The 21,866-nt window shown below is 36.1% G+C and overlaps 2 protein-coding genes across 2 annotated transcripts in view; one reads left to right on the top strand and one right to left on the bottom strand.

Annotated features, from left to right (window-relative positions):
• Positions 1-16,937, top strand: part of CNKSR2 (connector enhancer of kinase suppressor of Ras 2) — a 305,237-nt gene extending 288,300 nt beyond the window's left edge. The window contains 2 exon segments of the mRNA XM_074300934.1: positions 13,252-13,448; positions 14,976-16,937. Coding sequence (XP_074157035.1) covers positions 13,252-13,448; positions 14,976-15,191 — 413 coding nt within the window. The 3' untranslated portion in view covers positions 15,192-16,937.
• KLHL34 (kelch like family member 34) lies at positions 15,915-21,434 on the bottom strand. The gene is made up of 2 exons (XM_074300935.1): positions 17,472-21,434; positions 15,915-17,360 (listed from the first exon to the last, which is right to left on the bottom strand). The coding sequence occupies exon 1, from the start codon at positions 20,444-20,446 to the stop codon at positions 18,491-18,493; it is 1,956 nt and encodes a 651-aa protein (XP_074157036.1). The 5' UTR covers positions 20,447-21,434; the 3' UTR covers positions 15,915-17,360; positions 17,472-18,490.
• Positions 21,435-21,866: the final 432 nt, after the last annotated feature.

The raw sequence follows: 21,866 nt of genomic DNA, 5'->3' as shown, positions 1-21,866 counted from the left end.
CAAATGAATCTTATAAATTACTTAATTTATTTAAATATAAAGATTTAATTCTTCTATTGTCTATGAAGATTAGTAGGTGATTCAGTAGATAAAGGCCTGAAGTCAGGAAGACCTGAGTTTAAATATGGCTTTGTCACATTAGTTCTATGTGCCTTGATTTCTTCATCTGTAAAATGGGAGTAATAGCGCCTACTTCCCTAAAGCACTTAGCAAAATGCCCAGTATATAGATAGGGTTTACATAAATATTGGCTATTATTATCAATATTTTTCAATGACAATCAACTTGACTGTATATTTTCATTATCTGCTAATCTCTACTTCCTCCCCCATAAAAAGGAAAGAAACTAGCAGTGCATTATGAAACTCAAATGAGAAAATGGAAACAATTTTCCAAAACTTAAAGTGATATAAATTGTTGTTATTAAACCTGTTCAGTTGTGCCCAGCACTCTGTGACCTCATTGGGGATTTTCTTGGCAGAGATACTGGAATGGTTTGCGATTCATTTCCAATTCATTTTACCAATGAGGAAACCAAGGCAAGCATAATTAGATGACAGAATCCCACAACAACTAAAGTCAGATTTAAACTGAGGATAATGAATTACTAAAAATTACAATTTTTAGCATAGTCATTAGACGACCAGTCTATTGATGATTTCATTCCCTGAACCTCTACTGCATTCCTGCTGAGCTCAAGCAATGTTTATAGAGCAATATACAGATATGCTGAACATAATGTAGCAAGTATATTAAACATTTGTTTAATAACCAGACTAGAGGAGGTGGGATAGAGATATATGCAAACACTTTTAAATTTAACCTGCATTATTATTATTATTTCTTAAGTGCAAAAAATCAACAAATACCATTCAGTTTGTAACCATTATAGATTTTTGAGATGTAAGTTCTCAGACTGAAAATTTAACAATGGTTCTCTCAATTCTCTACAAGTTGCATCCAGCACATCTCTGGATTTATTTTCTCTTGTTCTCCCCTTACTTCCTCCTTGAATTACTCTCATCTCTCTAAAAACTATAGCTTGATAGATTTAGAAAGTGAATCTCTTGTTAGGTACATGAAGAAATCTTTTCTCTGCTTCTTCTATGTAATTTCTTCTATTTCTTTCTAGAGTTTTTCAAAATTGAATCTATCTATTTCCTTCCTCTCTTTAGTATTCAGTCCCATGCTCTATTTGAGGTTTCTGATTTGTAATTGCTGCCTTTTTATCCCCCAATCTCTTGTAAATTTGCACAAATAGGTTTTCTAAGCAGCTCTGCCCTAGCAAGGCTTTTCTTGTATAACTCAAAGTTATTTTTTCCCTCTAGGAAAAGACACATATTTCTGACAGGTATTAGAAATGTATTCTTTATTACTAAGCTGTTTGGCTATCTAATAACCATTTTTATTGGTACTTCCATATAATTCATTGCTCAGTGGTCTTTAATTGGAAATAATTTTTTAATATCATGCAAAACACAAATAGAAAGAAATTGGCCTTCTAATACCCCACATGGATTCAACTTCTGGGTTCTCAGAAAACTTGCATTTGGAAAAATGGCTTCATTTTGTGTTATGTGCTTTTCAGACATTATTGCTGGTAGTGGGGATATGAATGTGCCTTAGCATAATAATAAATCCAGCTCCATCATTGCATTCTGAAGGAATCAAAGAACTGAAATAAAGGATCCACTTCTAATTCAACCAGGCTAGTTATTTCTTCATGTTCATTATTGCTACTAAATCCTTTTAGTAGGAATGGAGTGAGTGATCAATTATCTTTGGATTGGCATGCTTGTATTGTTGATATTGCAAAATATGATTGTTTGAAAGGTTCAATTTTTTTTATTTTACATAGTGTATATGATGCCATTATTTTATGTTAAGGGTCAATAATCAATCGGTGGGGGTGGGGGGGAGGCAGGAATCATTCAAGAGACATATAAGTTATTTTATCAGAATGGAGAGCTCTTTCTACCTTAATTGATAGGATAACAGATTTAGAACTGAAAAAGTCCTTAGAAGTCATCTAGTCCAACATGTGTATTTTGCAGATGGGGAAACTGAGGCCTTTGACTCTTAAGCACCTTGCCCAAAGTTAGTCACAAAATGAATAATTGGCTGAGCCAAGATTATGAACTCAGGACCTCTGTATCCAAATCTAACACTCTTTCCACGGGAATCATACAGCTACTAAGAGTTAAAACTTAAACCCCACTCTTCCTGATTGTAAACTTCTTCCTTCATGCTGCTTTTAAATATGTAACTTGAATTGTTTTAAGAGTTGTAGAATGTTCAACTTACTTGTCACTTAGTTAATATCAGGGAATATAAATCTCCAACACTACAGAAAACTCCCTAAAATCATGTTATATATTATTCAGACAGTTCATATCATTTGAGGTGGAGATTAGAAAGAGAAAGTCCAGAACGCTACAGAAAAAGATAAGCAAAAAGAGAGGAGAAAAACAGACAGTATATCCAAGATAAAGCAAACTGAAACTTATAAAAAACAAATAGATAGAAAGATCCAAAACAAACTTGTAAAAGGAGCCACTACTAGTAAGGGATGGAGGTTCTAAAATACTAAAACATGCAGAAATAAATATAAAGTGAAAACTTTGAAGCGATTGACATGACAGATAAAACATTGCTACTGTAGACAAAGCTGTGTCACATTTTCACATAGATAGATAGATAGATAGATAGGTCACCTTGTTGATAATATGGACCCATTTACATACATGTTTTAATTCAACTCTTTATGAAACTACAAATTAGATTGTACACATGCACAACATTGTTGTTATTGTTGTTTTCTGTAGAGACAATGTTATAAATTGAAGTTAGGTAAAATAAAAGTTATTGAAAATCTATTTCAAATTATCAATTATCAATTAAATTGACTTTTATGGATGATTCAGAAAAACTACTATTTACAACATTGTTTCTGTGGAAAATTGAGTACTAAGTTACAAAAAATTGACTTACAAATTTTGGATCACACCTATTTTTGAATTAGCAACTGTTGATACTTGCAGTATAATCATTATACCTGACATAATCCTATTAGTTTATGAAATGTTTTATATTTATTAGCTCATTTGAGCCTTAAAAAAGGTAAAAGTTTGTGCTACATTATTCCTTTTAAAGCCTATGGAAGCTTAGTGTCAATATCGGTGATTTGGCCAAGATCTCACAGCTAGTGAGGCAGAATTTGAGCTCAGGAATCCAATATATCTACTACATGATTCCTTTTTGTGATTAGACTTCTGATATTTGCTTTAACTTGTCCAAGACCAGTTAAATATTTGCTAAGGAACAGACATATTTTTATATCTTCTAAATAAATTAAATACTCTATTTTGCCTAATTTTATCCAAATCAAAAATTCTTGGTATACCATTTTTATTCTGAAAAAAAAAATTGAAGTTGGTATTTCATATTTACTAAACACCCTTTTCCAAAGTAAAAAGAAAGATTATATGAGCAACAAAAATCAACTCTGCTGATTTCTGAACTGTGCTTCTTCCTATTTTCTTGTCACTTGATGATTTAGGAAATATTTATTCCCCCATTTCCCAAAGAAAATTGTATTTCTAAAAAAAAAAAAAAAAAAAAAAAAAAAATTTCCATTGTTTTTTTTTTTCTTTTGGGGGCAAGACACACAAGGTTAAATGACTTGCCCAGGATCACACAACTAGAAAAGATCAACTACCTGATGCTTAATTTAAACTCAGATCCTTCTGACTCCAGAAGTGGTACTCTATGCATTGTCACTAGCTGCCCCTTCTGTTGGTTTTTTTAAATTTATGTGTCCTATTGTTCTCTCATTATTGGTTTGTCTTTCATAGGCCCATAATTCTCTACTCCATCATTTTACTTGACAGGGATTACAAAATAAACAATCCTTGAACAGAAGTTGGATTTCTGAAGAAAGCATGTCAGTATAGACTAGAAGGATGCAAAGTATATTCTAATGAAAATGATTCCTATTCATTAAATCATTCAATTTTAGATTCTTTTTTCCCCAGATAAAGATATCCTTGGGGTAATATGATTTCTGATTAAATATGAAGTTATTTTCAGTGACTCTTCCTCTATTACTGTTGGGTTTTCTTCAAAACTTATACCTATCACCTTTTATGTTGAAATGCATGACTTTTCTGGGAGAGCCCAATGATGGAGCTTATCTTTGGCCAACTTTTTTTTCTACTTCATAGATTAGGAACTGAGAGACCAGGCTACTCGAGAATAACACTCTTTAGGTACCTGGATGCCATAATGACCCAAATAATTTTTCCCTATCATTCTTGAATAGATGGATCTCAGACATAATTTCACAGAGGAAAGAAATACAGTTTAATGTGGTTATTATGACTGATCATTTAGACTGTTTTTATATATTAAAAACTGTATCTTTTAAAATATGGATTTTAAAAATAAAATAAAAATTGTGAAAAGATTTATCTGCCTTGGCTTACTTTTTTATATACCCAAGATAGATCCTTTAAAAGAAACAGTGCCTTTTTTTAGGCATAGACTTGCATGCAGACAGGGGAGAATGTATGATACTAAAAAACATATACAAGTTTTGCCAAATTTTGCTATTTTCTCTTTTTATCAGTTTTGCATGAATCTATTTCTAATACAATACTAATATGATATGGAAATGATAGCACTCGCAGGTCTTTCATCATATTGTATCACTGCTTTATCATATTAGGCTAATACACTGCGAGAGTTGATAGAACCTCTCCATGCCAAAACGGATCCACTTCTCTTGGCACTGAACCCAATGGACTCACAGATTGATAAGCTAAAGTTTAGAGAATTTAGATCGGAGAGAGTTGACACGGCGCAGACTCAACTTCAACAGCTTGCAAGCAACTTAATGGCCTCCGTTCCGAAAACTTATTAAGTCCTTCTTTGATGTTTCTAACAGAAAACAGACTTTTCTAAATTTAGACAACCAAATGTCTACATTTGGGGCCTCCAGAAAGGGATCTTTAAAGGGGCAGAGAAATCTTATGAAGAATACTTCCTTTCTACACTGGGACTTAGGCATAAAATCAAAGCCAAGCAAGATGGAGGACAGTAGCTGAAAAACTGCCATCTCTATGGGAGAACAGAAGGGAAAGAGGGTTGTAACAGGGCAAGGGCTCTTTTGATTACAATTCTGTTGTATTCTTCTGATATCAAGGAAATAAAGAGGGATCATTTTTGGTAACTATAAAATCCTGGCTTTTTGTGGAATCTTCACTATCTGCTGTCAGAAAAAGTGGAGGAATAAAATCCTATATAAGTGTGTTTTGCATTTTTTAAAAACTATAAAAAGTTGGTTTATTGTATCATCCTAAATTAAATGTAATCTACCATGGCAAGGTATATACTGCCTGTTCTAAGACTTAATGTGTCTAATATTTTATCATGCATATTCTAATGTAACAGACACTGAAATAGATGGCAGTGATGAAGAAGAATCCACATGCTGGGCTTCAGTAGGTCCCTCAGATAAGATCTTCAGTTCCTTATCTTTTGGGACTTATGTGGAAGTATTGTTGCATCACAGGACAAATATAAGGTGTTATCTATAAAACACTTGGACTCCATAGGGCTATAACTTTGTTTTTCAGACTAATATTTTGGCTGGATGTCATTCAAGCTAGATTCAGATGTCATTACTTAACTATTATGTGCTGGGCATTCTGTGCCTCAATATTAGCTTTTTTCTCTTTAGTGGATGTGGAATTCCTTTTATTTAGTTGAATATAGATATATCATAATAGTTTCAATGCTAATTGCTGGATATTTCATACTGTGTAATGGACAGATAATTTAAAATTGTATTTTGAAATGTTTTTTCTTCCTGTCACCGCAATGTGTGGTATTGAATAATGTCAATATCTGTAAAAATATATATTATATAAAAATAAAAATGTAAGACCAATTGGTATCTAATCATTTTAGATAGTTTGATAATATGCCAAATATATTTGATGGTAATTTTCTTCCTAAAGAGAAGTAAAAAAAAAAAAAAAAAAAAAACCTTCTTTTTCACAGATGAAATTTGAGTTGTGAATAAAATCACATCAACCTGCCTTCAAGCTATTGCTGATTTTAATATATTTCTTTAAAATATTTTTAAATATGATGGCTATTGATGTGGAAATTTATCAAAAGTGCCTTTTTATTGGTATTTAGTATTAACAGGATTGACTTGGAATAGTTTTTACACTTTAACCATAGCATAAAAACTCATGATTTGGATAGGGTTTTTTTTTCCCCTGATTAAAGAGGTCAGTCTCTGTATTAGTTTCCAAATATAACCATTCCTGCTTATTTGCAGAGTAATGTTCTTTCATGGATATTCTACCTAAGAACTAGGTGTTCTTACAACTGATCATGTTTTCCCAAATTCCCAAGTCTTTCGATACTTGGTGAGGGAAATATCCAATGCAACATCTACTATTTTTGCATGTGAACTTGGTCGCAATACATGCATTATCTACCAACAAAGATTTGGAACTCTAGAAGATTCAATATTAAAACTATTCTAAAAGACTGAAAACTTAATGAGTATATTATATGATTTTCATTATACTCTATTAACATGTAGTAATAAAACTGTTCTAAAACTAAATTAGGTACCAAATATCTCTATCTTCCTTCATTTAATTTATTCAATTAAAATTTGATTTAAGTACCTACTATTGCAAGAAATGGGATAAGATACTGTATGCAGAAGCTTTAATTTAATTAATTAAAATCTTTAATTACTGTTTTGAACAACATTAATCAGTGATATATTTAATACCTTTTGCCTGTAGCCAGAAGAAACATATGAACAAAAAAAAATTATTCTCTTCTGGATGTTTTCCTTTTTTCCCACACCTAAGTTGAAGCATTCTTTATCACTATGAGGGACAGTTCCTAGATCACAGAATTAAAGCTACAAAAGATTTAGGTGCCATATAGTCAAATTCCCTCATTTTCCTGATGAGGAAACTGAGTTTTGGTAGATTTTAACCAATGGTTTGTCCAATATCATATGTTAATGAAAAAGCCAAAACTAAACTTAAAAGAAGTCATTTATTTTTGCAGGTGAGAAAATGGAAGTTCTGATGATAAGTGATTTGCCCCAAATCTCATAGGTAGTAAACAGAAGAACTGGTATTTAAAGCCAGATCTTCTGACTCCTAGGTCAGCAGAAAGACATATTCCACAATACTATTTCCCTCACATTAGATCACACTAACAGAGGTCCACAATCCCTGCTTCTGTAGTCTTTCCATTACTTTATTCTACTCCCTCTATTTTGTTTATATTTATATATTGTAACAATTAAACATTTTTAACTGCTTAAGAAGTTTGAAATAAATAAGGCCATATTTAATTTGAACACTAAATAGTAACTTCAAAAACATAAGAAAATCCAATATTTTCTCAACTCACACAGTAAAAAGAGTGCTTTGGCTTGATGGTCAAAAAACCTGATTTTTTGAGTCCTGGCTCTGTTTTATATTATCTGTGTATGTCCTGTGGTGAGCCACTTAGTATCTATGGGATTTAATTTATACATCTGTAAAATTAGATAATTAGACTAAATGATTTCTCATATCTCTTCTCACTCTAAATCTACAATCATAAAAACTTTCTACCATCCTGGTTGAAATACAGGAAAACTCCTTATGTAAGGCTGATGTCACCATGGATATCAATAGGCTTTTACACAGAATGACATCAATAAGCTGATATCAACATCCAATATGCTTGTGGAATTTCCATAAAACTTTTTTCTTTTGTGAAAGAAATGTAGCTAGAAATGCAATGCAGATAGAGAACAAACCTCTGAGACTTACAAGAAGCTACTGTTTATATAAGGATGAAGACCTCCCAAATTTACTTGATGATCAATGCTGCTATGTATAGTATTCTGAGCCATGTGTCATTCAACCTTTTCCAACCTAATGTGCTTATAGCAATGGAGCCTTGGAACATAACTCACTTTCTGGAGAAACAATTGTTTCCATGGGTATATGAACAATTTTAAAAAATAAGCACTGTCTTCTTCGTTAAATAAACATCATCTTTGCCTCATAACTGAACAGAAAGAACTCAGTCATTGTTTTAAAGATCCAATGGGTTATTTAATCCATATTTTATTGTTTGTCAAAGGATTTACAAAAAAAAAAGTTTTCTTTATTGTTTAGATTGTTTTCTAAACCACCACCACTCCACTCAAACAAGTCAACTTTTTCTTTTGCTCCAAATTTGACCTCACCTACAAAGTCCACTTTTCTTGAAAAAATTTTAAGATAGATTCTCCTAGCTCATTTTTCACCTGTCAATAGCCTTTTCATGAGAGGAGAGAAATCCAGATGGAAACTTAGGTTTTGGTTTTCCTCTCTCATTATTTTTCACCAAAGTTAAACAAATGGCACTACAACAAATCAAAATCAAAAAAAAAAAATTGAATAATCACACAAGCTACACAAACTGTTCCTCACAGGAGGAGACAGAAACAGAAAGATACAAAGACAGAGAGACTGTTATCATTACCCAATTTACACTTTTATGTACAAGAAAGAAAGCCAATGAAAGATCTCTTCCTATGTGAGAAATGTGTCACCATGTCAATAAACAATTTGTTAGAATTCCTATCTACTGTTTAGAATTTCCTGTTATTTTAAACTTCACTAACTTTTCCCATGAGCTTTTCTTTGCTACTTACAACCATGAAAACATATTCAAACTTCAGGACCCAACAAAAGAACCTTTTCCAAGCTCATTGCATTCTTAGATTAGTAGAATAAATGGAATATAAATGAGGCAACAGATGATAGTCTTGCCTTTTCACCTCTAGCACCTGCTATAGTACATTTGCCATCAGAACTGAATTTCCCTGACATAGCAAACAAATAATCAGTGACTTCATCATAAGCCCTATTGTCATTGCTAGAAATTTTATAGGAGGGAGGGAACTTTATCTGCCCTCTTTTCAAAACCAAAAGAAAAAAATTCTCAACCTGCTACTCTACTAACACATTTTTTAAACATAAACAAGAATAACCCTTTCTACATGGGGTCTGGATAATTAGTATAAAAGATAAAAGATGAATAAAAAAATCCATCATATCATAAATGAATATATGAAAAAGCATAGCTATAATTCAAATGTACTTGTTTACAATTTACCAGCTCTTTAAAAACCCTCAGTGATGTGTCCAAGAGTTAGCTTTAAGCCAAGATGCTACTAACTGATATGGTGCATTTAGAATGTGAGGCTTCAGGAAAGCAGACCTCACGAGGTTGTTTTATCAGCTCTAAGCAAGCCTCAGTGCCAACTAATGGGTTTAAGAGAAGAAAGAAAAGGAAGGATTTTTAAGAGAAAGGAGCCAGAAGAGGAAAAATAAGAAGAAGGAAAAAAATGAAGAGGAAAATAAAGGTGTTCCAGCATTTGTTGTTGCAGCATTTGCAAAACTTGGCTTAACTGATATCCATCCAGCAAAGGGCAAAGGAACTAATTTAAAATAATGGAAAATAAAGGTCTGTTCTGTTTTGAATGTTGAGTTTTGTGTTGTGTTTTAGTTGTTGAATGCAAAAGATAAGATCCTATTGTGACTGAATTCTCTTTAAAATATAAGAGAAATCTATCCTTTGTCCAGTTCAGAATTGTGAAAGCTGGCTAGTAGGTTGCCTTTTGTTGTAGCCTGGCAATATAATCCATCCTGCTTGCTCCGTTCCAGTACTCTGTGGCTTGTTATATTTGTGTGTGTGTGTGTGTGTGTGTGTGTGTGTGTGTGTGTGTGTGTGCATGTGTGTGTGGTATGTGTGTGTGTATGTGTGTGTGTTGGAGGTGGGGACATTAACAATCACTGATAGGAAAGGTATGTGCTATTACTACATTGTAAAGTGTGTTCATGTCCTGTCTTCTGGGATACCTTGTTTAAATGTGCTAACAAGAGAAAAGTGTCAAAATTTCTCATTGATTGATGATCTTGTCTAACTGCAGTCTTTTTTTCTCTGAAAGAAAAAAAGACACAATTTAGTTTGTTTTGTTATTTGTATAACATAATTATTATATAGACTCTTTAATGCATGTAAATTATATTAACGACTTATAAAATGCAGAATCAACCTTAATAGTCTCATTATTTAGAGAATGGGAAAAGTGGTCTAGGTTAAAATGTTTTAAGACAAAATTGACATTGTTAGATAATATAAATCAGAACTATAAGGAAATAAAAATTATACCACAAAAATACTCCAGCCTTCTTTAAATTCTAAAACTATAATCTGAATCACTCTCCCCTTCACCTCTTTTCTAGTTAATAATAGAGCATGCCATCTTGTGTCTTAACTACTATAATTCACTCTGGTGAGCCTCTCTCCTGTGTCTAACTGTAAAAATCTGGCATAAAATTTTATTTGCCTAATTTTCTTAGTTTTAACTCTTGCCTGGAGGTAAGTCTGGAGTGACTCAATAATTTTAGGGTCCTTGGCTGGAGTATGATTTTATGTAATATCGTACCTCTTTTCTACTCTATTGCTTTAGTTAAGTTATTCTATTAATTTGCCCCAGCTTCTAGAACTCTGTTCCTTATATTCTTCTCACCTGATGACTACGTATTCCTTCCAAACTATTCTTTGAAGTCAAATCACTACCTTCTTGTTAGTGTGTGAGGCTTCCTATCTTTCAGGGAATCCCATTCACTCATCCCAATCTATGGTGTTAAAAGATATTGAGTTGAAAGAGCATTAAAAGAACAAGGATTGTAATAGATTTAAAACTTATGTTTGAAATTAGTGTTGGTAATAAGGCCTAGTTCAGTATTTAAAAAGTAAATTATTCATTTGTAGAAAACATTAAGCACATTGTGGATGTTTATGTGGGAAGAGGGGTAAACCAAAATTATCTCTATCATTTTGATGAAAATACTTCTCCCCCACTACCACTACCATAGAGTTTGTCCATATTCTATGAAAAACTTCCCTGGTGGAGCCCCCTTAAATTTATTTTATTTTTTTTCAGGTGCAGACCTGTGATTCCATCAATTCAAGAAACTCCCTTCACCAGTGCAGATCAGGAACTCATCTCTAGTTAATCTGAGAGTTGCCTGGGGGCATTGAAGTATTAAGTGACCTCCACAGTGGTCATGTAGAACCTGTACCCACTCTTTCTGCCTTAAAGGCAGCCCCTTGGTTCATTGTGCAATGCTGTCCCTTGGGTGCTTAATGTCAGGAAATAACATCCAAATATTAATAAAATATGCTGGTAACCTCAAGAAATTTTCTAAAGAAAGCATGATAGCTCTGACTGAATAAAATCACACTTTTTGGAATGTGCTGCCCTCAGCAAAATAATTGAATAAAAAATTCATATGAAGCTCTTCTTTAATTCTGAAAGAGATTCATCCTTTTAAATTAAGACAATAGAAATATGATTTTGATAATATGTTGTCTTGCCATCCATGCTATATACTACTTGTGCTAGCTTTCATTTTTAGGGCTTCTCATTAAAATCTACTGCTCTGTCAAACAAATAATGGAACAGTTGAAGAACTTTCTGAAAGCTCTGTAGAGAAGTCCTAATGAAGCAATTACAAGTGGTATCACTAGACAATAAATAATTGTGACTAATTAGACACAAAGTTTTAGATTTAAAAAGAACACAGAAGGCACTGGATTCTGCTTTCACAGTCTAAAATCATTAGGATCCTGCAGTGTCACAATAATGATAAGAAACCTTTTATAAAACTTTATATTGCCTCACTATACAACTTCCTATCCCTAGGCAAAAGATGTGTGTGTGTGTGTGTGTGTGTGTGTGTGTGTGTGTGTGTGTGTGTGTGTTTCTTATAATAAATAGAAACAACCTAGCATCCGGAAAATCTCAGTGAAAAGAAAAGAAAAAAGGTTGAGAGAGACTTTTCTTCATCTAGTTCTAAAATACAGAGGAAGGAAGGAAGGAAGGAAGGAAGGAAGGAAGGAAGGAAGGAAGGAAGGAAGGAAGGAAGGAAGGAAGGAAGGAAGGAAGGAAGGAAGGAAGGAAGGAAGGAAGGAAGAAAGGAAGGGGAAAAAGAGGAAGGAAGGAAGGAAGGAAAGAAAGAAAGAAAGAAAGAAAGAAAGAAAGAAAGAAAGAAAGAAAGAAAGAAAGAAAGAAAGAAAGAAAGAAAGAAAGAAAGAAAGAGAGAGAGAGAGAGAGAGAGAGAAAGAAAGAAAGAAAGAAAGAAAGAAAGAAAGAAAGAAAGAAAGAAAGAAAGAAAGAAAGAAAGAAAGAAAGAAAGAAAAGAAAGAAAGAAAGAAAGAAAGAAAGAAAGAAAGAAAGAAAGAAAGAAAGAAAAAAAAAGAATTCCCTAGAATAATTTTCTATATAAACTTTTTCTGATAGCATTCTAATTTAAAGTACTTTCTTGCTAAGTTCCATTTTGTTTTTTTCTTTCAATTTGGAGCCATGGCATATATATATATATTTACTATTGAATTTTATAGTGATTTCATCACTGCTATAAGAGTAATGAGATATTCTATAAATTTGCCAGCTATACTCTTGGAAGATTTATTACAAGTAAAAAATAAATTTACAAGTATCAATAATACCTGCTATGAATTCTAAAGAAAAACTTTCTTCAATCAGAAATGTCCACTAACTAGCATATCTAATCTCATTGTAATGACAATTTGTCTTTATAATGACTCAAATCACCATGAAAATTGCATTCTGAATCATTCAAAATGATTGTACTTGAAGTTTTTGAGAACTGTCAAGTATGGACAAATCAAAGTCCTCTCTTGAGAGTCAGAATGAGATAACAGATAGAATGCTAGACTTGAAATCCAAAAACATGAACTGATATTTAGTGATGATTCCTAAGTGGCTGAGAAATGACTTAAGATCACTCGGCCTTAATTTCCTTATTTCTTTTAAATAGAAAGAATGAAGCAAGATGACCTCTGAAGTTTGGATCTAAGTCTGTAATACTTATCAGAATATCTGATCAGTCAGGACATTTCCCTCCTTTAATGAAACTTTTTTATAACATTCTTTATCTCATATAGCCAGTTGTTTGCAGTTTTGTGAGTGGTATTAATATGTTTTCTACATAGTTTATTATTCTAGTTTTCAGATTTAGTTTTAAATGATCTATTTTCATTTTTATAGTAAATAAAGACTGAAGTTGGCTCTGATTTGGTGTAATATGTCAAATAGTGGCTAATGTTTCTTATTTTCTTTTTTGGATGTTGCAGATGAAATAGGAGAAGAAAATCTAGCAGACTCATTGCAAGATTTATACAAGGCGCTGGAGAGAGCCAGCTTGTCACCTCTGGGAGAACACCGAATTTCAACCAAGTTGGAATACAAGAAATCTTTCATAAAAAGGTGTAGTGATCCAATAGTGAATGAAAAACTACATAGGCTGCGAATTCTAAAAAGCACTTTAAAGGTAGGATATTCAAGCAGAGAAGAAAAAACTCATTTTAAAAGTCCATTCTTGCACTATAAATGAATTGCTCTAGCATGGTATAGAAATTCAAAATAAGATGTTTTCATCTTTTTGACTTTGATGTTGTGTAGAAGGCATGGGAAACCAATGTGAAAGAATGGGGAAAGAAAAGCATGACTCTACTATTCTTTTGGTATAATAATTGTATTGGGAGGAAAAAAGTATCCTAATTTTTTTAATAAAATCTCAGATCAAATCCTTTGTGACTTGACTATAGGTAAGAAATATAAAGGTCATATAAAAATATTTTCTGCATACACAGAGTCTGCTTTTTCTAAATGTTTTAATTTCTTAAGATAAATATTCTATGTGCTGTAATTATCAGAGTGAGTTGCTTAAAGAATAAGAATAAAAATAGTTACCTTTTTGTATAGTTCTTCAAGGTCTGTAAAATACTTTGCAAATGTTATTTCATTTGATCCTCACAACAGCCCAGAAAGGTAAAGGTTATTATTATCCCCATTTTTAGGGGAGGAAACTGTGGCAGACAGAGGTTAAGTGACTTGCCAAGGTCACACAGCTAGTAAGTGTCTGAGATCCAGGTCTGACTTCAGGTCCAATCCTCTATTAATTGAACCAACTGCTATATAGAGGAAAGCATGATTAAAAACACCAGAGTCCAAAAAGCAATACTTGTATTTGGAGGGAAAGTCTAATTTTGATGGAGTAGATTACTTGGAAGGAAGATGAAATAATGCAAAGGATATAACTAAAAGGGAGGGCCTTAAATGTCAAACTAAAAAGGTTTTATTTTACCTTAGTCATCTAACATAATTTTTTTTTGAGGTAAAGGAGTGACATGGCTATACATGAAATAAATGTTAGGAGGCAGAGGCAGGCAGTCATATTAGGAGGCTATTATGCTATGTCAGATAAAAATAATGGGGTATAATGAGCAAAGATAGAAATTTGCTTCAGAGAAGGACAGGGATACTTCCTCTCTGATAGATAAAAAGGGACAAGAGAAATTGGTGATTATATATATATTTTTTTCTGACTCTAAATGTGGGTATGTAGTAAGTAAAGTGATTCCCCAGTAGACTGCAGAAATTTTGAGGACTCCTAGGTAAAATTAAGGAGTAGAAAATAAAAGGAATTAGAAAAACCTGTTGATAATGGAAGGTATATGAGGATAAGGAGAAAGGTCATTGTTCAGTGTTTCAGTCAGTAAACTCTCACCTAGAGGAAATTGCTATCAGGCATGGCAGAAGTAGCTTAGAAAACAAGCAGAGGAGTAGAATTTTTTTAGAATAAGAATCAGTTCAGAAGGTAACCTAGGCACAACTTGTTTTAATGACTAGGATTTAAAAATTTAATGTAGTAAGAAGCAGATCAGAGTTATTAATATAGGAAAAGAAATTACTTAATTAGTAGAATGTAGGCAGTAGAAGAACTTAAAATATTAACCTAAAGTTTTTGATGGAATATGGTACTAACTATGTTTTGTTTTGTTTTGTTTTTTTCCAGGCTAGAGAAGGAGAAGTAGCCATTATAGATAAAGTTCTAGACAATCCAGATTTGACATCTAAAGACTTTCAAGAGTGGAAGGAGATGTACCTTGACCTATTCTTGGATATCTGTCAAAAAAGCACCCCAAATGACCCATTAAATGTTTCTTCCGAAGTAGATGTACTTATATCCTCTCTAGTGCATACCCATTCATACATTGAAACGCATGTGTAAGCGTCTTGTCTTCACGCCATCTGCCACAGTCCTGTCCTTTGAACAAGTGCATAAGGTAGTTTTTATATTCATGTGTGGGAAACTTGGTAAATTATATTTTAATGTTGCTGAACTATATGAAGTAAACCTCATGATATCACTGTCTTTAATGAACATTTGTATATTTTATATGCGACCAGTGCTCGGCTTGTGTTTACCGTGTGCAAAATAAACCGTCTTTAATAATTTAAAATTAATTTTTGCAAATAGCTATGGAGACAGAAAGACCTCAAGTAGTAAATCCTGAAGACAGTTTACTATTGGACCTTTACTGTCCCTTTAAGTTAATTTTATATGAAACAAAACTTTAGAACTGAATCACATTTTTCAGATGCAGACATCTTGTGGGAAAGAACATAAATCTTTTATATTTATTAAAATGTGCTAAGAATTTTCTTAAACACTGCACAAAGTTTAATGCTGTAGTTTTATTTTTGTGAAATGTAGGTTAGTACAAAAGAGAGTTAAGCAGAATAGAAAATCATTGCTATAAGAAAAGTTCAGGTATAAGATATCCATGTCTTAATAGCTAATTAACTTTTGAAAGCTAGAAAATGAAAATGTTATTGCAAATCTACAGGAACACTAAATGGTATATCAGGGGAAAGCTTTGTAATTTTTTTTTGTAAAAAAAGAAAACCAAAATCAAAGAGATAGCTGCTTTATTTTTTCTTGGTTTAAATCTTTCTTTATTTTTCTAGTGATGGGATGTTGTGAGAGTGTTTAGGAATTTAAGTATTGATTTTTTTTTTAACAGATTTAACTCACCTAATAAGGCAGCTACACAAGTAACACCAACCTCATATTTTGGAACTATAATTCAAAAAAAAAAAGTCACCAAGTGTAAATTCAACAAATTAATTTTACAGTTAGCTTACTTGTTTTCCTTATTAATGAATTTAACTAAGTAATTACATTTAGAGACAAGGAAGCAAAAATAACTGCTAAAAAATTTGGATTATTAAAAATTTGGGAAATATTGAGGAAAAAATTAAAATGTACTCTGTGTGGGGCAAAAGGGTACTGTCTATTAAGAATGTTTCAGTGAGTTATATGTGTGAGAAAAACAATGGACATTTTTCTTATATTCTTGAAATATTCTATAAAATGGAGTGTGTATGTGGGAAATTCCTCTTCATATATTATAATTATTAGCTTGTTTTTGAACGTGATCTCAGCATGATGATGATTGTGCTGCTTCTCAGTGTCTGGCTGCATAGTTTAAAAGTCACAATTTGATATTTTCAGAGGAGGGGTCACCCCCTCCCCATGACTGTCTATCTTGAGACTTACTTTTAATCAGCTTTATTACTGTAGCCTGTTAAGCTCAGTGAATGTACCTTAATCTTGAAGAGCTCAGATACTTTCCAGTGATTATCCTCACTGTGGAAGAGGGAGTGAAAGCTACACAGGGGAGCCTTCTTTTGTTTGCTTTAAAAAAAAAAATTACATTTGAATTGCTATTGTTTTGCAGACTTTGCACAATTGTACAGGGAAAGTGGCCTTTCTGCAGCCCATTTTCAGTACTTCTATATGTAATCAAAATGGATGAGGAATCACATTTAATGTTCATATGATATAGGATTTGAGGTCCAGTGTATTATTTTTGTCATTTAAAAAATCTATTTGTACAAAATAAACAAAATCAACATTTACTTACTGCATGAGTACTGACACTGACACATTAAATTTGTGGATTTGTACATTTAGTTTGTTTTTTTTTAATGCTTATCTTGAAATGAAGTGTGCTCTTCTAACAAGCATCAAAAGGCCTGTTGTTGTTTAATGGACCAAAAACATATAAATATATTCACAAAAATATTTGACACTAATGGATGGGTTATGCACAAAGGACAGGTGATATCATATGGCCACCAGGCAATTAAAGAAAGGATCTAGTGGTCTGTTGCCATGCAACTGTTCTTCTGCCTAAACTTTACTTTGATTAACAGGTTAAAAAAAAAATCTTTATACATTTAAAACATTCATGAATAGCCTGGCATGAAAGTGTGCATTTGAACCATTCATTGTGATGCCTTCTTGGATAGCATTTCAAATGCTAGCCTGACTGTATTCAATTCTGCAAACATTTATTAAGCACCTACTGTAGGTGCTGTATTAACACAGGACCTGAAAAGTAAGAGAGAGCACTGTAATGAGAAATCAGAACAAATGCAGCTTTCAAAGGAATATTTATAAAGCACTTAATTTATTAATATAAAACTTTTATGGATTTCATACCTTTGTAACTTAGTCATTTAGTCATCCTGCTATATTAAGTAGTTTGAATGTTATGCTGTGGGTGGCCAAGGCTATTTAGTTTAAACAAACATTCTCTCTGAGACCTTTAAAAACTGAATTTCCCAGTTCATTTTGAACAAAATTTAACCTTCATCTTACTGTGTATTCTGAAAAGGAGAAAGAGAGAGAGAAATCGGGCATCTCTCAAGAATTTCCACTTAAAGAAAGGATACAGAAAATACTTTATTTACTGTTAGATCCCCATATTAACTCTCTTCATTATGAACCCTAATTACTCTAGTGTTAGTAATACTAAAATTTGATCCAAAATCATGCCAGAAATTTAAAAACAACAACAAAACACTCTATCCAAAGGCCATGCCACAAAAGTTATTTTCCCAAAGATTTTGTCTCTTTGTTCAGTATTTTCATGAGACATTAAATAGGTTATAACCACAATTATAAGTATGATATAGAAAATCATATTTCTCTTTCCAACAATTTTATTCTGTTTAGATTGTCTTACTCCACCATTTACCAAAATAATATCATCCTATTTTTGTTAACATTTTCCAATACTTGAGTGGCTTCACTTTTTATTTTCTTTCTTTAGCTTTGGCACAAAGATGATTTCCATTTAATACCTTGTAAAACTAATTTTAAGTGACAGCTTCTTTTTAAATAAAAAAGACAACTACTCCAAAATTTTGCTAACCCAGTTATATTCTTCCAAGAAATCAGGCTGCTGAAGCTAAATCATCTTTCCTATCTTCTCTCTTACTCGCATTCTGTCACTGTGAGGAGGGGGGAAGGAGAGGGAGAATATCTTCTGGGATTTAACGTTAAACTGAAACTGTCTTCAGTTTAATACTTCATTCTGTCTGTTTTTCCATAACCTCCACTCTCTGCAATTTCATAAGGTTTAAAGATACATTGGAAGAGACTATCATTTTGGGAACAATGTGCCAGTCAGTTACACCCATTTTCATAACTGCATTCTGAAATGAGAGGAGCATGATTTAATGCACCTCAGCCTGTGTTTCCACTTTCTTTATCTTTTCCACCCTTTCCTCTTCCTCTTCTGAAACTTGCAACACTGCGCACTTAAGGCCGCTCCAAGCCTGTGGCAAGTCGCAACCAATATCTTCCCAGCAGTCGAGGTCCAAGTCATAGCCTACCACGTTGCGGGTGGGCACTTGCCTGGAATCTTGCCATTTTAACCCACCCAGTAGAAGTGCAGTCTCCTCCACCACTGCTAGTCCATAGCAGAAACGGTCATAGAGCAGGGGCCGCAAGCGAGTCCACTGATCTGCTCCGGGATCGTAGCGTTCAATCTCTGAGAAGAGCTCATAGCGCCCCAGAAAAGCAAACACCGCGCCACGTAGCGTCGCCATGTGGTGCCCAAAGCGAGCGATGCTCATGGGTGCCCTCTTACTCCATACCCTCTCCTGTGGGCTTAGGGCGTACACATCCCGGATGCTGCCACCTCGTTCCAAACCTCCCTCCTGCGGCCGCCCTCCGAGCTTGCCCCCGGATATATAAACAGTGCCACAGGCCCCTAGCGCCCCGGCATGTCCATACACTGGCTGCGGCAACTCCTTGGCCGCTGTCCAGCGGTCTCGGCCCAAGTCGTACACCTCCACAGAGGCTAGGGCGGCTCCATCTGCGCCCACACCCCCGACAGCTAAGAGGTTGTCTCCCACAACGCCGCACCAGAAGTGGGCCCGGGCCTTTTGCATGGAAGGCATAGGAGCCCACACGTGGAAATGCGCATCATAGCGGTGCACTTGAGCTGTGACCTCCAGCGGAACAGTTGGAGAAAGAGAAGAGGAGTTGCCTGCCGGACTCTCCCCTCCCAGTACGTAAAGGAAGTTGCCAATAGTGCACACGCAGTGTCCCTGCAACGGGGCGGGCAGCCTGGTGAGGTTGCGCCAGTGGTGGTTGTACACGTCGAAGGAGATCACATCTTGGGTCAGTTCCCACTCATCCACTTCTTCAGGTTGCACCTCCTGTTCAGCCTGTTCACCTGCAGCTCCGCCGATGTTACCTCTTTCCTCTTCTCGAGGGATTTGTGCATCTTCAGCACCTTGAGTCACTGCCTCTTTGGCCCGGCGCCCTCCAACCAGTAAGATGCGGGTTCGGGGGCTCCTGCAACTAGTCTGCTCACTCTGCATTAGGGGCTGGCGGGAAGTGGCTGTATGGTAGCTGATAGCCTGGATAATTAGACCCTTCACTCGGGTGGGAAGACTGAGGCCTGAGCCCGAATAGACTCGACGAAGCACTTCGGGGGGCACCAGACCGAAACGAATGTGTTCCAGAAGACTGGAGCAGTGCGGAAGGCGTTCGGCCGCGGGATCCTGAAGCAACCAGCTCAGCGTCAGGCTCAGTAACCGGGCCTCGGCCACGTATGGCACGTCTGGGGAGCCCAGTACCGTCTTAAGCGAGACCGGGTTGAGCTCCAGAAGCCCCGCTGCTTCCGGGCCCCTGTCCAACAGCTCTCGCATGTGGCGCCCGATGAAGCTTTCGGCTGCGGACAGCGTGTCAGCCAGGCCAAAGCGGGTGGCGAGATTGGCCACGAAGCAACAGTTCTCCAGACCCAGGTGACGCACCAAGTAGCGGCTGCAGAGGCCTACAGCCTCACTCACTTGTAGGTAGCTGGCAGCCTCCAGCGTGTCTTCCAGCGTGTCCATAGACAAGGGCAGCCAGGCAGTGTAGATGAAGTCCAGGAGGCGCTGAAGACCACTGGCCGAGGGCACTTGCAGGTGGATAACGGGGGCCCTAGACTCCTGCGTATAGCTTTTGAAAAGAGCTTTAAAGTAGTCACTTGAGCACGCCAGGAGCGACCTGTGCGCCGGGAACTCGCTGCCTTCAGCCTCCAGCTTCACATCACACAGAAAGCCCTCTTCACGCAGGGCCTGGTAGTGGGTGAGGATGGCCCCTCCGTGAGCTTTGCAGTAGGACAGAAAATAACTCATGGTGCATCATGCAAAGGAGAACAGGTTGGGAAAACCGGTAAACCAATAACAAGTCCCACACCCCCAAACACATCCCACCCACACAAATAAACCAGCTCAAGTACAAGTCACCCGAGTAGCGGCCCTACTATTCGATTACCGGAGTTGGCAAGCACGCTTCATAGTCCGGAACGCTTTCATCTTTCATCTAAGTCTGAAAGTTGCCATCCTCCCCCTCTCCTAGCACAGGTGAGCCATGCTCTGGCTAGGAAAGGTTTCCCATACCTCAGACAGCCCACAGGAGATAAGAAGATGGAATCCACCGGACTTGGAGAGGTTCGAGCTTCAAGGGATTGGGGGGCTGCTGGATCAGAGAAGCTTTTTAGAGATGCAGCCTTTGGGAGGGAGTCCCCTACGGCCCACCAAGGCCAGTTGTGGCGCCGCACCATCACCTGAATGAAAGGAGCTGCTGTGTCCCCCCCGCTGCCCCTATCTCCTAATCAGATGTATCTTCGAACTCTTGAAAGGCTGAGGCAAAAAAGCAACAACAGATGTGCAGACGCGGTAGAATTGAGTAGGATGTGGAAGTGGAGGGATCTCCTCTCCGTCAGCACCTAGCCCCTCTCAGGCAGCCCTGAGTCTCAGCCAACCAACTGCAGGTGGTCCAGGTTCAGAACTTTCCTGCTAGTACATACGCCCGCATTCGCTCACACACATACACAACGAGGGCCGGGGACAACTGGCTCCTGGGGTGGGGGATGCGGGGTGATCTTTTACTCCTGCTCCGCGTGAGGGATTAAATCAGACCCGACGGGATTAGAGCGGGAGGCCAGGCAAGTAAATACGTTTAGTCACTGGTATAATTGGACATGCCTGGCCATCCGTGCCCAGTGCCGTACATATTATCACTGTAGCTCATAGATACAGGAATAGAGCGCAGACACAATCCTTTCCTTCCATACCAAGCGGTTTGTCCTCGCCCTTCTTGCTCCGCCTCCTGGCCTTACAGTTTTGGATTGTAAATCAAGGACTGAGACTTGAAGAGCTGAAACTTTCGACTTTGAATGACCTAACTGGAAATCACGAGGATGACCCTTATCAGGAATAGAACAAAGCTGCACTTGGGATGGGGGCGGGGGTAGAGAGTGGAAGAGAGCGGAGTGGAATAGAGACCTAATTAATACGGGAGCCGAAGCTTTTGTTTTCCACACTAGCTTGTCAGCCAGACCCCTGGGTTTGGGGCAGCATTGTTTCACGAGTTCCTCTGGGAAAGGGTCCGCGAAAGATCAACTTTCAGTTTGGAGTAGATCCCAATTAAACCGCAGTAAAGAGGGATTAAACTGTTATTTTCACAGTAACACCCAGGAGATTCAAAAAGAGGTCCTGCTGAGCTGAGATCTAGGTTCCGTGGGGTCAAGCAACCTCTGGATCATGAAGCTGT

This window comes from Sminthopsis crassicaudata, chromosome 3 (assembly GCF_048593235.1).
Source record: "Sminthopsis crassicaudata isolate SCR6 chromosome 3, ASM4859323v1, whole genome shotgun sequence".
Classification (NCBI taxonomy): Eukaryota; Metazoa; Chordata; class Mammalia; order Dasyuromorphia; family Dasyuridae; genus Sminthopsis; species Sminthopsis crassicaudata.
This window is presented reverse-complemented; position numbering and strand designations above follow the sequence as displayed.

Excerpts from the sequence above, each read along its gene's own strand:
- KLHL34 (XM_074300935.1), bottom strand. The coding sequence starts at position 20,446 with ATGAGTTATTTTCTGTCCTACTGCAAAGCTCACGGAGGGGCCATCCTC.